Source organism: Aethina tumida, chromosome 6 (genome assembly GCF_024364675.1).
Source record: "Aethina tumida isolate Nest 87 chromosome 6, icAetTumi1.1, whole genome shotgun sequence".
NCBI classification, from domain to species: Eukaryota; Metazoa; Arthropoda; class Insecta; order Coleoptera; family Nitidulidae; genus Aethina; species Aethina tumida.
This window is the reverse complement of record NC_065440.1, coordinates 18,326,532-18,343,550: the sequence shown is the minus strand read 5'-3', so window position 1 is coordinate 18,343,550 and position 17,019 is coordinate 18,326,532. Positions and strand designations below refer to the sequence as shown.

The 17,019-nt window shown below is 37.3% G+C and overlaps 1 protein-coding gene across 1 annotated transcript in view; it reads left to right on the top strand.

Moving 5' to 3' along the window:
• LOC109604963 (LIM/homeobox protein Lhx1) overlaps positions 1-8,649 on the top strand; it is a 28,417-nt gene extending 19,768 nt beyond the window's left edge. The window contains exons 5-7 of the mRNA XM_049968858.1: positions 15-269; positions 7,221-7,509; positions 8,108-8,649. Of these exons, the coding sequence (XP_049824815.1) occupies positions 15-269; positions 7,221-7,509; positions 8,108-8,307 (744 nt within the window). The 3' untranslated portion in view covers positions 8,308-8,649. The remainder of the gene's footprint in view (positions 1-14; positions 270-7,220; positions 7,510-8,107) is intronic.
• Positions 8,650-17,019: the final 8,370 nt, after the last annotated feature.

The following is a 17,019-nucleotide window of genomic DNA, read 5'->3' as shown; positions in this document are numbered from 1 at the left end:
ACGTGCGTTTAAAGGACTCGAAAACGGGCCAGGACGACTCGGAGGACCAAAACTCGTTGGACGGCGACCCGGAAACCAGGGACTCGCAGACGGAGAACAAGAGCCCCGACGACAGCAGCGCGGGGTCGAAGCGCCGAGGCCCCAGGACGACCATCAAAGCCAAACAACTAGAAATATTGAAAACCGCCTTCTCACAAACGCCGAAACCGACGCGACACATACGCGAACAGCTAGCTAAAGAGACCGGACTGCCCATGAGGGTCATACAGGTAAACACACACACACACACATTGACTAGCATAAAACACAAAGAGGGGTGAACTGTAATTAATTAGCGTGTACTTAAGCACGACCCCCTCCCCATCCACGATCGGCAAACATTACAAATTAACCCAACAATAACTGGCGGGTACAATAACTGCGATTCATAACTGCAATTTCACGGTCGTTTACCGATTTATCATAGCAGCAACAAAGGACCCTTACGGACAAGTGAGGTGCATCCCCTAATCTTTTTCCCATTCGTAATTTATTGTGTACAAAATGTAACATACTGGTGGCACGGCCTCCCTTAAAACGTTTTCAATGGGTAACTTACGTACGGGGGTGGTTGCCGTGACCGCAATCGATGTTGGAGGGTGCGGGGTGCGGGGTGCGCGGCGGCGCTTTTTGTGTTGGCATAATAGGTTAGAGTTGAATAAGATGTTGGTACAACCTTGCAAAAAGTCAATATATAACTAACAAAGTGTCGAACTTATAGTTTCCAAAAAGTTTCAGATTAAACAGTTCTCTACACATTCAAAACAGTTCTTTGCTTTGTATAAAATTAACACATTTCTAGAACTTCTAGAAATTAAGACTTTTCTGAAACTTTCTGAATAATTAATTCAATATTAAATTAAAACAGCTCTGAAACTTCTGATACAGTTCTGAAACTTTTTAAGCAATTCTGTATCAAATTAACACAAACAAACTTTCTGAAAAAGTTTGTATATAATAAAGTCACTATTGAAATTTTCTGACTAATTTTGTGTAAAATTAAGACTACTGAAACTTTCTAAGCAATACTGTATAAAACAAGACAGTTCTGAAACTTCTTAAGCAAGTCTGTATAGAATAGAGACTGTTCTGAAATTTCTTAAGCAGTTCTGTAAAAAACTAAGACAGTTCTGAATCTTTTTAAGCAATTGTGTATAAAATTAAGTCAGTACTCTAATTTTCTAAGTAATTCAAAGTAATTCTGTATAAAATTAAGAAACTTTTTAAACAATTATGTATAAAATTAAGATAGTATTGAAACTCTTTAAACTATTCTGTATAAAATTAAGTCAGTATTGAAATTTTCTAAGCAATTCTATGTAAAATTAAAACCGTATGAAACTTTCTAAGTAGTACTGCCTAAAATTAAGACAGTTCTGAAACTTTTTAAACAATTTTGTATAATTTAAGACAGTACTGAAACTTTTTAAATAATTCTGTATACAATTAAGACAGTACTGAAACTTGTTAAGCAATTCTATATAAAATTAAGACAGTACTGAAACTTTCTAAACAATTTTGTATAAAATCAAGTCAGTACTGAATTTATCAAAGCAATTCTATATAAAATTAAGACAATTCTGAAACTTCTTGAGCAGTTCTGTAAAAAACTAAGACAGTTCTGAAACTTTTTAAGCAATTCTGTATAAAATTAAGACAGTACTGAATCTTTCTAAACAATTTTGTGTAAAATTAAGAGAGTACTGAAACTTTCAAAGCAATACTGTTTAAAATTAAGACTATTTGAGCAATTCTACAATTTAAATGCTGAAAAAAATAACTTGAAAAATGAGAATAGCCAATAAAATTTGGTAGATTTATAACAAATTACTCATAGTCACTATTGTTTATTATTTTTTAAAATCTTCGTCAGTCTTTTCTATACAATTTAAAGAATACTAGAGCAAATTCCCATAAAAATTACCGGTTTTATTAGTCAATATTCTACTCAAATTTGCCTAACTTTATATATCCATTAATATATTTGAATTCTGCGGTTGAAATTTATCAAAATCTGTAAAGTAGAACAAATCGTAGCTAATGGAAGAGACATTTGGACCTAGTTTAGTGGCGAGTGCGAATTATTTCCGTCTGACAAATGAAGAATGTCGGTAGTTATCGTTTCCACCGGCATGTAATTAAATCCAACGCGTGTCGACCGAAAATACCAAGACCCAGACGACTAGTCGACTAGTCGACTAGTCGACGATGATTTTTGAACGATGGGACCACACCACGTTTTTAATGCGACGTAAATTCACCGTCACAACCAAAGAAAATCCGTTTCCATCGATATCGCGACCGATTTTAATCGTACCGTCCAACATGTATGTTTTACGAGTGTGTGACCGGAGCGTTCGCGACGCGTTGTGTGTGGCGACCGCCGCGAGAAAACGAAAAAGAACAACAACAACAACAAAAAAAAAAAATAAATCAAACGCAGCAAATGGTTCGTGTACGGGAGATGGCGTAAAACGCCCGATAAACCGCACGGAATTTTAATCGAATTCGTTTCATTTTTTTTTTTTTTGTCCTCCGTAACCACCGAGCCGACAGTTGCGCCGGTTAATTTTTCGGGGTGTCGCGAAAAAGCGAACGGGGTGGGCGCGCACAAAGAGTTCGATTGTTGCCGAAGAAACCGTTTCCCACCACACTACCTGTGGACCGTGTGGACCAATTTTTACGCGTTCCCCGAACCGGGGGTACCGAACGCGCCGACATAAGCCACACACACCAACCATAAATTTCGGAAAATATTACCGATCCCCGGACCATTAGGCCGCACGAAATTTACGACCGTCAGGTTTGACGCGTCGTTCTTCGCATTCGAAACGGCCGTCCGTCCGAAAATGTGCATTATTTATTAATTAAGGCCCCGGACCTTTTTAATTGCACACCCCCCCCCGACACGGGAGGGATGGTCTAATTGCTGGGTCATTAGATCACACGTATCGCACGGATTGTGCTTTTGCCTTGTTTGTTTTGATCGTTCACCTTCGCAGATCGTGATTCTTGGATTTTTGACGCGATCGTTTTTTTTTTTGTTGTCGTTGGAAAACCGCAGGAATAAGTATTACAAGGCTTGAACCGATGTTTTTGTTGTGCCGTTGATTTGCTACATGAAAGGCTGACAAATAGACTTGTTCTGCTGCGTTCTTGATATATTTTTCAACTTCTAGTTTTACTACAGACTAAATTTTTGCTTAGTTACCTTAATTTTGTGTTAAACTGTTTAAGAACTTCCAGCCCTGTCTTAATTCCAAAATTTATCTATGTATAAGTGTCAAAGAAAAGAATATGTGTGTTAAACTATAATTTATTTCTATATCTAATAACAAATACAATAAAACCACTAAAACTGATAACTTTAACAATAAGAACTATCAATAAACATTGACAGCCTCATAACAAATTAACGAGTTTGTTTTTATATGTTCTAATGTTTTCTTATTTTAGTTTTTTACTGTTTTAAACATTTTTTATGAAAATATTTTTATTCGTTCTTGGTTTATTTGAATAGTGAGTCTAATCAAGTTGGCACTTTTATATGTACGTGGGAAACACTAAGCAGATTTATATTATTGAAAATTTGAAAATATGAGTTAAACTACAATTCTTTGTAAAATTAAGACAGTCCTGAAACATTCAAAACAATTCTGTATAAAATTGAAATAGTACTGAAATTTTTTAAACAATTCTATAGTAAATTAAGACAGTACTGAAACTTTCTAAGCAATTCTGTATAAAATTAAGACAGTAATGAAACTTTCTAAGCAATTCTGTATAAAACTAAAACAGTACTGAAACTTTCTAAGCAATTCTGTACAAAATTAAGACAGTCCTGAGACTTTATAAGCAATTCTGTATAAAATTAAGACGGTACTGAAACTTTCTAAGCAATTCAGTGTAAAATTAAGACAGTACTGAAACTTGGGTGGGAAAGAGTGGACCCATTTATATTGTTACCAATTTAACAAGAAAAGGAATGTATATTAAATTGCAATTTACTTTTGACAGTTGGTACTACATTTACATTTAACATAGATACAGTCGAAACGTTTTATATTATTACCAACCAGACAAAAAAATACTGTATATCAAACATGAAGAGAGAAAAGTGCCACGCACGAAACTCCGACGGCCTCACAGCAAAACAACACGTGGAAAAAACAATCGAAACATTGTAATAAAACAACTTTCAAACTAACGGTGAACAAAATTTTTACCGGACGGCACGAACAACTCACGCCTTCATCGAAATCGCCCCGCCTCGCCGTACCGACTGTCCGGGCACGCGGAACGTTCACATTTTCGCCGGAAAAATCCAAAAAAATTGCCCGCCGAAAGCGAAAAACAAAACGAAACAAAAAAACCAAAATGATTCGGCAAAGGACCGGGACGGCGGGGCCTTCGTTTCACCGAAAACGACCACTGGACGGATTATATGTGGGAACGTCGCGGTCGGGCCCGTCGTAAACAACTCACTGGGGCAGTTAAACGTTCGGTCGGTGCTTTTTCACATATATAAATATTATTTTTAATACGTGTTTTACGACTTTATAAATATTTTATATTTTCAGGTGCTAAGATTTTTGTATCCGGGGGACCCCGACTTTACGAGTCGGCCCCGGCTCTCTCTCTCCCTCTCTCCATGTTGTGTGTCGTGAACGTTGCCGAGCTCAGGGAAAATATAAACGTCAAATTTTATATCCGCGACGCTGCGCGTATATCATCTTACGGTTTTCGGACCGCTTTTATCTCGGCACCCATCAAACGGCCATTAATACCAATTACAACTTGTACGATTTACATAAATGCCACACATTACCTTGAACGGCCTCAAAGCCACCTAGCGGACGGTAGGGGAAACGCTGATAATTATTTAGGTCAATGAATTACAGAGGGAGACTCAATTTTTTTAAATTTAATTAATTAATTTCAATAATCTGAATTTAAATCACGCTGCTTGTCAGTTTGATAATGTAAAATGTTTTGACTGTATATGTAAAAATTAAAATAAATAATATGTCAACATATTGAAATATATATTGTAGCACCATGTTACTTTAGTTTTTACTTGTTTTAAACATGTTTTATGAAAATATTATTCAAAAGTATAGAAAACAACAAAATTTCAATAATTTAAACCTATAATTCTTTGTAAAATTAAGACAGTTCTGAAACTTTCTAAGAAATTCTGTATAAAATTAAGACAGTACTAAAACTTCCTAAGCAATTCTGTATAAAATTAATACAGTACTTAAACTTTCTAACCAATTCTATATAAAATTAAGATAGTACTGAAGCTTCTAAGCAATTCTCTATAAAATTAAAACAGTACTGAAACTTTCTAAATAATTCTATTTAAAATTAAGACAGTACTGAAACTTTCTAAGAAATTCTGTATAAAATTAAGACAGTACTAAAACTTCCTAAGCAATTCTCTATAAAATTAAAACAGTACTGTAACTTTCTAAACAATTCTATTTAAAATTAAGACAGTACTGAAACTTTCTAAGCAATTCTGTATAAAATTTAAAAAGTACTGAAACTTTCTAAGCAATTCTGTATAAAATTAAGACTTTTACTTTACTTTATCAGATTGGTAAGAATAAAATCATTTCAGTATGTCTCCCACATACATATAAACGTATTACCAACCAAATCACCGGCGCTTAGGCACCACCACCGGCCATTTCCATAAAAATGATTTAAAATAAAAAACCATTAGAACGGCACACACACACACACACACATACACTTTTACGAGTCGTTCTTTCGGTTTTTTGTTGGCCGACTCAAAGGAACGCATTAATTTCATCGCGGCGAAACACAATCCGTGACGGATCGTCGGGAAACACAGCCCCGGCCCGCATTTTACCGGGGGAACGGCGGGGTGCCGCAGGGTTACCTTTTTGACGTGCCGACCGCGCACGGCACCCCGCCGACACGGCCTTTCGTGCCTTTTGTTGGTGCTTTATGTTTTACAAATGTAATTATTGCTCTCCAAGCGCCACGACGGCCGTTTTTCCTCCTTCCAATGTTGTACCACGTAATAACAGCGGTGGAGAGTTACATATTTGGTTGTGGGGGTGGTGTGTCGCACGAGCAGAAAATTAGTCGTTGATCGTAAATATATGGGTTGTCAAGTGCAAAAACTAACAGACTTTCGGCTAATTCTGAGGGGGATTATCCCGTTTCAGGGGTCGGGAATACAGATGTCAACTTTTAGGGGTGTTATTGACACACAAATTACTAGTTTATGCCGTTCGTGTAATTGGACGCAATTTTATTGCCTATTTTTAAACGGTTTTTGATTAAAAAGAGGTAAAATATCAATGATGACAATATACCCAGTAAATAAAATTATGATTGTCCACCAAAAAGAATTATGTACATTTATTACATTACATAAACCATTGTTTTAAAGAATCAATTGTGTATTCATATGATTTGTTTAAAATAACAATTTGTTATTGTCCTATTTTATTGTTAAATAATTATATAAACTGAAAGTTAGAGAAAGAAAAATAAGAAGAAGAACTAAATGATTATTGTATATTTATCATTTTGGATATATAAAATAAGTTTGGGTAAATAAATTAGGTTAAATAGATTAACTTAGGACAAGTACTCACTCATGGGAATCCCAGGAAAATAAATGAAACTGGGTAATGTCTATCATAAATGGGTATTGACATAAAAAATGTGGGTAATAAGATGAACAAATCAATATAAGACAGAACAAAATAGGGGGATCCCAGATTAAATACATTAAATTGAGTATTATTACTCAATACATCAAATTTTTGAGTGTTCAGCAATGTTTTAATCTGCCCACTCATCAGGTATTAAAGTGACTGCCACCACTGGAAAACATAATAAACCAGAGATTCCCCGCATAAATTAAAACAGACCAGTCCGAGGAGGTTCCTTTGTCCGCTATTATAACGTCAACCGTTCTGAATGGCTATTTACATTTTTAGTGTTGAAAGTGACATTATTTTTCCCCCGTAACATACGACCGTATAATTCCTGTCATTAATCGCGGCAAACATTTTTATTGGGCCCCGGTAATAGAATGATAAAAGGCCCCGGCCGGACAATAAACGACGTATTAATTACCGGATTACACATAATTTATATTAATTCCCCCCTTCGTCTCTCTCTCGTGTCCGCAGGTCTGGTTCCAGAACAAGCGGTCCAAGGAGCGACGACTGAAGCAGCTGACGTCGATGGGCCGCGGCCCGTTCTTCGGCGGCTCCCGCAAGATGCGCGGCTTCCCGATGAACCTGAGCCCGGGCGGCCTGGAGGACGGGCCGCCCGGCTTCCCGTACTTCGCCACCGCCGACGGCAAGTTCGAGTTCGGCTACGGCGGGCCGCCGTTCCATCCGCACGACGGGCCGTTCTTTCCCGGCCACCATCCGGGCGGCGGTCCGGGCGGCCAGGGCATGCCCTTCGGACAAGGTGGTAAGTTGACGCACTTTTTTTTTACCAAACAAACGCCTTTGACAGACTTTTAAACGTACCGGAAGCAGTACTACTTTAAAAATAGTGTTTCCTTTAATTTGTCTGTTCATTTTTAAGTCTCGACACAAGATAAACTGTTCTAGGACAGCTTTGGATAAATTTGAATCATGGACAAACATTTTTAAAAGGTTTTTAAACCTATTTCAAACATTTTATAGCCTTAAATGTTGCTTTCTTTTAGTTGGTTGATAATTTTTTGGTCATGACACAGGATAGACCATTGTTGTAACATATCAAGCAAAATTTAAACCTAAACAAACACTTTTGACAGACTCTTGGTCGTACTGGAAGCAAATTTTCAAAAAATAATGTTCATAGTACTGTCTTCCTTCAATTAATTGTTCATTTTTAGTTTTGACACAACATAACCATTTCTACAAGGTTTTTAAATCCATTAGAACCTTCATTTGATGGTACACATTTCGTAGCAACATTTCATTATCAAACCAGACAAACTTTACACCTGGACAGCCTATTAAACCTACTGCCACTCATCCAATTAGTTTCCAATATTAACATGTCCCTTTGTTAATTAAAGGAGGACCAATGGACCATCCGATGCCGATGGGCGGCGACTTTGGCGGCATGCCGGGCGAACAGGGACCTTTCATGCCCCAACAGCCTGGCCAGGAGCAGATGATGCCCGGGTCGGGGGCGCGGGGCGGCAGCCCCGAGTTCATGACCACCGGCAACTTTTCGGACAACCCGCAACAACTCAACGAGGGCCTGGTTTGGTAGCTGGCGAAAGCTCTAGCCAAAAGGGCTAGAGAATAGTTATTGTTGTACATAGTTATTTTTTATTTTAATTGTTCATTCAATACGCGAACACTGCGTGGGGGACGATTTTTATGTGGTTGTGACCAAAATTGCACACTGTTTCACTCTCTATTATTATTATTACTATTTTATTTACTATTATGGAAAAAAGCGTTGTTACTTATTTATTTATTATTGTTTAGGTTTGATTTTTTTGTTATATGTAGTAGATCGTGTAGCATCTTACTAAAAATCAGTGCAATTGTTGTTTAAATGTACATAAACTGGCTTTTTTACATAATGTAATTGTAAATACTTATTCAATTATTGTTTTTTATCTCCCCCTACCCTTGTAAATTTTCCGTTGTACCTAGAAACTGTCTGTACATAACTCGAAACAACAAACAACAGCAGCAGCAACAACAAAACAGTTACAGGTACTGATAACTAAAAAAAAGTGCCAACTAAAGTACATTTTTTCCTTTTTAAACTAATTAATTTATACAATTCTGTACTATTTATGAATGTAAAATAATAGAATTTATGCTTGTAAATATAAATTAATTAAAAGAAAAAATCCAAAACATTATATGTTTATGTTATGAAAAAATGGACAAGTTAGGACATAGAATCGTACAAAAAAATGGATTAAATTGAATTAACTGTAAATAAAAAAGCTGATCGCTGTAAAAAAGGCCATCCGATATATTAGTGTATATTGTTAATTTTAGGTGTCTTAATCTTAAAATATTCTATACAAAAAAACGTGTTTTATTTATTTATTCATTTATTTACTTATTTTTACCTTCGTCCCACACCACAATTCAAACAAATCACAAAACTTCCCAGAGGTAAGTTGGACATAATTTAATAATAATTAATCAAATAATAGAATCGTAAAGTTAAAAGTTTAATTGAAGGGTCTCCCAAAATAATTAACACAAAACTGACGCTTATCATTTAATTGTCGTGCCCCGAAACTTGGCATTTATTAAATTTAATCGTCGATTTATTAATGAGATCAACTTCTGCGCCCCAATTAAGATGCTAACGCAACAATCACGTCCGCAAACAAACCGAAAACCACCGAAAACCAAAAACCACCGAAAACAAAAAAAAATAAAAAACAATGGACGCCATCAAACTATTTCAACAATAGTTTAACGACCGATTATGCAGTTCCGAAAAATCGTCCGCAACAGACGCCCCGACGAAACGGCTTAATTACAGGACTGGAAGCCAGTTTTCCGCCAATTTTCGTCCAATTAAATGTTTATCCCACACAAAACCCGGGACACGATCAGACTAATTGTTGCCCCCCCGATATTTCTAAGGCAATAAAAAAATTAAAAAAAAAGAAACGATTGCCGAAAATAATGACGGTACCGAAAATCGCCGTCCGTAAATCAATCGCATCTGACAGATTTCGGTGCCTAAAATGTTGTTGGTTTTTTTTTCAAGTGGGTCCGATCATTTTTTTAGGTCGCGACCGAAATAGAACTATTTCAAACAAATTTTAAATCTGGAAATAAAATTTTAAAATATTTTAGAAGTAAATTTTCATAAACTTGATTTGATGGTACTAATTTACTGTCTTAAATACTGCTTTGTTTTAGTTGGTTGATCATTTTTAGGTCGTGACATAACATAAATCATTTTTGTATAATACTCTTGAACATACTGGAAGTAAATTTTCGAAAAGTATTGTTGGTACTACTCGTGTCATACAATCAATTTCTTCAGTTAGTTGATTATTTTTAAGTCTTGACACGAAATTAAATATTATTAGTATTATTTCAAATAAATTTTAATCATGGACAAATATTTTTAAAATGTTTTTAATCCTACTGAGAGCAAATTTTCCTTCAATGTTGTTTTCTTTTAGTTGGTTGGTAATTTTTTGGCCATGACACGAGATAAACCATTTTTGTAACATATTAAGCAAAGTTTAAACCTGGACAAACATTTTTGACAGACTCTTGAACGTACTGGAAGCAAATTTTCAAAAATTAGTGTTGATAGTACTTGTATCATACAATCTACCGTTTTAACTACTGTTTTACTTTAATTGGTTATTCATTTTTATGTCCTGTCACAAAATAACCTATTCTAGTACTATTTCAAACAATTTTTATCATGAACAAACACTTTTAGAAGGTTTTTAAACCTATTGGGAGCGAATTTTCAAAAACTAGTGTTGTTGGTACCCGTTTCGATCAATTTACTTCCTTAAATGTTGCTTTCTTTTAGTTAGTTGAAAATATTTTGGTAATGACACAAGATAAACCATTTTTGTAACATATCAAGCAAAATTTAAACCTAGACCAACACTTTTGATAGACTCTTGGTGGTACTGGAAGCAAATTTTCAAAAATTAGTGACGATAGGACTTGTGTCACACAATCTACTGTCTTAACTACTGTTTTTCTTTAATTGGTTGTTCAATTTTAGGTACTGACACAAGATAACCTGTTCTAGTACTATTCAAAACAAATTTTAATCATGAACAAAAATTTTTAAAAGGTTTTTAAACCTACTGGGAGCAAATTTAGGTCAAGACCTAAAAATTGTGTCAAGACACAAGATAACATGTTCTAGTACCACTTCAAACAAATTTTAATCATGGACAAGCATTTTTAAAAGCTTTTTAAACCTATTGAGACTAATGTATCTATCTATTGTACGTGCTATCTTAGTTGAACTTTAAAAACGGCAACTGATCGTTCTAAAAGACCTTTAAACCTAGTTAAACCAAATCAGCATTGTGGCATCTCGTTCAGTGCAATCTACACCGATTGTCTTACGCTTTTGTTTTGTCCCTCATTAACCGCAGTTGAAGAGACAAACCCAAACAAAAAGATAACAAAACAAAAATCGGTCCTAGTGGATGGGAAATAATGATCGGAAATTATCAGAAGCGGATCGAAAGGACGCGCATTCTAGTGGTGTACGGTGTATGATTACCGACTCCCCCGTCCACGGTCATTATAATAATAGCGGACGCGAAATTGCGGACATTACTGACCTGTGCGGTTGTTTTATGGCAACCGACCCGTTACGGAAACCTTTAACTACCACCACAAACGTTCCTTCTTTTCTTTTTTCCATTTCTTTTTTATTTTCTTTTGTCGTCTTTGCTTTCGTTTTTCTCGTTTCCTTGTGGGTTCGATGTCGTTTTATTGTCATCATATTGGGGGTGTACGGAGACCCCCGTGCGGTAAGGTCCTACAGGTTATGTGCAAAAGACTTTCGTCCTCGACGGCCTCAGTCCCCTCCGCTTTTATCCATAATCTCGTGGCCGAACGAAACGGCATTTAATGTCGTTTAATTGCGTATCGCATGAAGGAAATTGTCCACGACGAAATTATACTTATTAAGGCCCTTATGCCGGCCATATTTTTTAACCGAGTACGTGATATACTCTGTGTTTAGTGTTTTTTCCATTTTTACCACAATTAAAACGATTTAAAAAGTCGCCAGGCGGTTCCCAGTATCAGAAGCGCATCAAAAAATTATGATGGGCCTGAAATTGATGGCATGGGATTTTGGAAAATTGGTGAATTATACCCATATAATGACGGAAAAGTATTTTATTAACCCGGTGCATTAAATTGCACTCCATCAACCACCACGTCCCACTTCCCTCCCAGTTTTATTGTTCTGCCTCGCCTTTTTTCTAACAGTTCCATCAACTCGCCCACGATTAGCATAGCCTTAGACGTTTTTGGCAATTGAAAATTGTAAAATTGAGCATAGGAGCCAATCCGTGGGGCCGCGGGCCAAACCGAACGACCGATAATCATCTTTTACGGTCCGAAACATAATTTCGGTATGGATTTCTAAGGGGGCCCCGGCCCGATAATAGGCGATAATAACCGGCTTTAAATCAATACATCTCCCGGCACGTCACACCGAAAATTGCTCCGGCTTCCGATTCCTCCTGTCCTGCCGTCCGACGGTTTTTTGGGGTAAAAGTCCGCGGCGAATAAATCGTGGTTTATTTAAATAACGCCCGGTGGCGTCGCGTTATTATCGGAGCTTCTGTGTTGCGATGTGCATGTGTCGCCCCGGGACGAGATGCACGATGAATTACGACCCAATTATGGGCCAATCAAGGCGACCGCGCATACCAAATCCATCTGATTTGTGTCTTTTGCCGCGACGTTATTTATTGGACGTGTCTTTTGATTCGAGTCAACCTGAAATTATGCCGAGAAGTTGTTTAAGGTCTTGACAAAACTGTTGCTTGTTGTTGCCCGACCATGTTTTCACATTCACTCCTGATCCATTCAATGATCAACATAAAGTGAACAAGACAACCGAGAAATTGTTAAGACAACTGTCATCTAAAGTTGAAGAAATAATTATAATAACTGATGAAGATCTGAAAACGATTGCTGTTTTTGTTTCAATAATATTTTTCCTCCAGTTCTTCCAGCCACTTCAAAGTTATAAAATATTGAAGAAACAGTTATAAATTGAACAGAAAAAAGATATTGATTTGTTTGATAAATTACTTCTTCTAATTCTTCCAAAAAAGCCATCAAATGCTACTTTTTTGGAATCCTCGTTGGAAGACATTTCAGACGAGTACCAACATGATGGGGTTACAACAAAAAGTAGTACCAATTAGTACTGACAACATAAAGAATTTGCCTTGAACTTAAATATGTCAACAATTTCAAATTGGGTTAATTAGCAACAAATAAACCAAAAGAATTGAAGTGGTACCAAACGCCATCAATTAAGTAAAAAGATGGAACTTTTTAAACAAATTTCAAATATGCAATTCGTTTTAGAATCAGCCAACCCGTCTAAAAATTACAGCAAAGAAACAACAACTCCTAGATGGTTAAAGTAGTACCAAACATATCAACTGGGTATTCAAAAGATGAAACTTTTTAAACAAATTTCAAATATGCAATCCCTTTTAAAATCAGCCAACCCGATTAAAAGTTGCAGCAAATAATCTACAATTTCTAAATGATTGAAGTAGTACTAAACACCATCAACCGAGTATTTAAAAGATGAGACTTTTTAAGCAAATTTCAAAAATGTAAACCACTTTAACTAATCAGCTTCAGAGCTAAAGCAAAAAAACAACCACAACCAACGAATTAAGGTAGTACCAAACACCACCAAGCAGATACTAGAATTAAGATATTGATTTGTTTGACAAATTATTTCTAATTCTTCAAAAAAGTCATCAAATTTTAAAGTAATAGTTCTGGTAATTGATGAAAGTCAGACAATTTTTCCAGCTCCTTCAGAAATATAACAAAAATTGAAAAAAGAGTTGTAAATTAATAAATATAAGAAAGATATTGACTTGTTTGACCAATTACTTCTCCAAATTCATCCAAAAATGCCAGCAAAAGGTATAAATAATTCAAGTAACCGATGAAGATCTGAAGACGACTGTTTCAATCGTATTTTTAGATATATTTTTGCTTCAATTCTTACAGCTCCTTCGAGGACATTAAAAGTAATTGGAGAAATATTAACCCCCTCTTGTAATAACAGCAAAAAACTAAGCAAGAGGAAGAATTAATTTATGATTGGCCCCCAATAAAATTTGCAAGTTCTCTCCATCTTATTACATAGGTACGCTTCAATATTTCGAAGGAGGAGCACCAAACAAAAAAACACGACAAGTCCACCGATGGTATTCACACGGCCAAAGCACACTGAAGTTTTGGTCCGGTAGGACGATCGTTTGTCCGTCGTCCATAAATCAACCGTCCCGACCAATATTCATGAATGAAGAGAAAAACTAATTAGAAACCGTGCCCTGAGGCACTCCCAACCTCCCGGCCGCCTCTCACCGTTTCCAAACGGTTGTTTTTTCCCGTGCGTCATTTTTTCCTAGATGGTTTCTTATACATGTATCTCGTCTCTTTTATTATTATTTTTTTTTCTTGCTCCTCCATCGCCGTTCCTTTGCAGTGCACCATCGAGAGATAATAAACGACGGCACCGCCCCGTCGGGAGGGTAAGATAGTGAAACCCAATTTCCGGTAGATGGAAATTACACACACAGACACACACACACACACACACACACGCGGACTACGTGAACGGTTGAATGAAGGGCGGTTTCGGTGGACCCGGTGATTATCTACGGATCGACGTTTAACTCGATCGTCGATATTTTATGGCAGTTATTGGCCGGTTCGGTCGCGATGCGTTTTAATAACATGTCAGGTGTTTGGGGACCGCGATTCGAGGCGCTGATCTATGGGAACGCTAATCGATTACGATCCACTTCTGCTCGTCCGACTTAATTACTTACACGGCACAGTTTTTTCCGATGGCCCCGAATAATTTACGACCCATCTCGTGTGTGCGGCACAATGTTTTCGGTTTTCGGGAATTAATTTCGGCCCGTTTTCAATTGACTTTTTCACCTGTTAGTTTTTAATAACGGGCGGGACGACGTCCGTACGGGGACGTAATCACGCCATAAAATTTTCGTGTTGTCGTGCTCACCCACAATTATAAAACCAAAAGGCCCGATCTAATCGCTGGAATTGAACAAAACGGATGGAATTGTTCCTATTACATCCTAAAAAAATTATTTTTATTGCGATCGACGATAACGACGCACACGGTACACACGGTGAGTAGGAACAGACATGATAGGGGGGTGTTTAAGTTGTGTGACCTTTGGTGAAGTTGCGCGACGCACAAAAAGCCAATAATTTCCGAGACGGGACCCCGATTCCAATTTTTTTTTTTACTTCTCTCTCTCCGGCTCGGCGCGATGTTATTAACGTTGGAAGCATTGGCACGGTAATTATAGAGTGCGCGGCCGAAGCGCAGCTACGACTTTATACGTGCTCCCGCTGCACTACGTGACGATGTAGGTGGAACACGCCCCGTTTTATACGTTACCATTTTTACATATTTTTTTCAATCGTCCACAGTCTAATCCCCTTTTAAATAAACGAAACTGCGCTGAGAGTTGGATATTTGGAATCACCGTTGAAAGACGTTTCAAACGAGTACCAACATGATGGGGTTACAAGGAAAAACTCAAAAAAGGTGGTACCAATTAGTACTATTAACATGAAGATTTTACCCACAATTTAAACATGTTAACAAGTTTAAAATGGGTTAATTGGCAATAAATAAACCAAAAGAATTGGAGTGGTACCAAACGTCAACAGTTAGGTACTACTTTTAAGCAAATTTCAAACATACAATCCGTTTTAAAATCAAACAACCCGTTTAAAAGTTACAGCAAAGAAACCACAACACCTAATGATTAAAGTAGTACCAAACACCAGCAACCGGGTATTTAAAAAATAGGACTTTTTAAGCAAACTTCAAATATGCAATCCGTTTCAAAATCAGCCAACCCGTTTAAACACCTGTATGATTAAAGTAGTACCAAACACCATCAATCGGTACCTAAAAGGTGGAACTTTTTAAGCAGATTCCAAAAATGTAATCCACTTTAACATCGACCAATCGGCTTAAGAACTACAGCAAAAAAACAACCACAACCAACGGCTTAAGGTAGTACCAGACACCATCAAGCAGATACTAGGAAAAGGGCACAATTTCCGAAAGTGTGCTCCACACCGTTCGGGACCGATGACGTTCCGCACAGGCCTGCGAGGAGACAAGAGGTGAAAGTAGAGTTTCGAAATGGGATTCCGTCACGTTTCCGCGGTCCGGTGATGATGGGGCTCGGTTCCCCGCGAGCCGTAATGATACGGCGAGGGCTACTGGCCGGATCGTGACACTATCACAATCGTGACACATTCGCCCGTCCGGCTACCGAAGATTACGGAAGCGTTTTTCGAATTACACGGCGGAGAAAAGAAAAAACGACGGACGCCCGTGTTTGTTTTTCCGTGTGCCGGAGAAAAAAAAAACAACATTTCGTTTGGGCCGTACGATTAGATCGTGTCACGACAGGTATGTACATACGTGAACGTTTTAATCGAAGTGGTTGGGAAAATAATGCGGTAATCGGTGGGCAAACACAAATTGTTGGTTTTCATAATTATCCACATTTTTATTCAATTACGACAATCAACCCCCGAGGCGATATCTTGACGATCTTGTTTGTTTTAATTAACACACTTTGGCGGCTGTCGGTTTCGTTTCGGAACTAATCAACTTTCCAACGACAATATTTGCACAGGCGACACGAAAACGTATCACTAACAACTTTATTTGAACTCCCCCCGGTGAAAAAAAAATAATAATAATAAAACCGATAAAACACAAAAAACCCTTAGAAGTTAATAACGTAAATTGCCCAGCCAATTTGGCTTTAATTTTAAAACATAAGTGGCACCCGTAATGATCGGTTACCTGAAATCAGCTGTCGCACAATAATTACATGGTGTAACATATTTATTGTTTTTCGGAAATTGCCGTAAAACGTTTTGCGGTCAAATCGTCGGGCCTTCCCTTTCCGGTCGTGGGCCGACCAAAGGGTGGTACTGCCATTACACAACCCCAGACAATTATTGACAAATTCTCACACGTCCGTTCCTTGAAATTTAATCAAACCCAAGAGAAAAAATCAAACGAGAAAACCGTATGTTCCCATATTCCAAAAACACCGATAATACAAACGACGGCGTGGGCAAGATTGCGGAGTACCGCAGAAATGCGTGTTTGGACTGTGGCGATTCCGTGACCGTTTACACATGTCCGAAACCGAGAATTACGGAT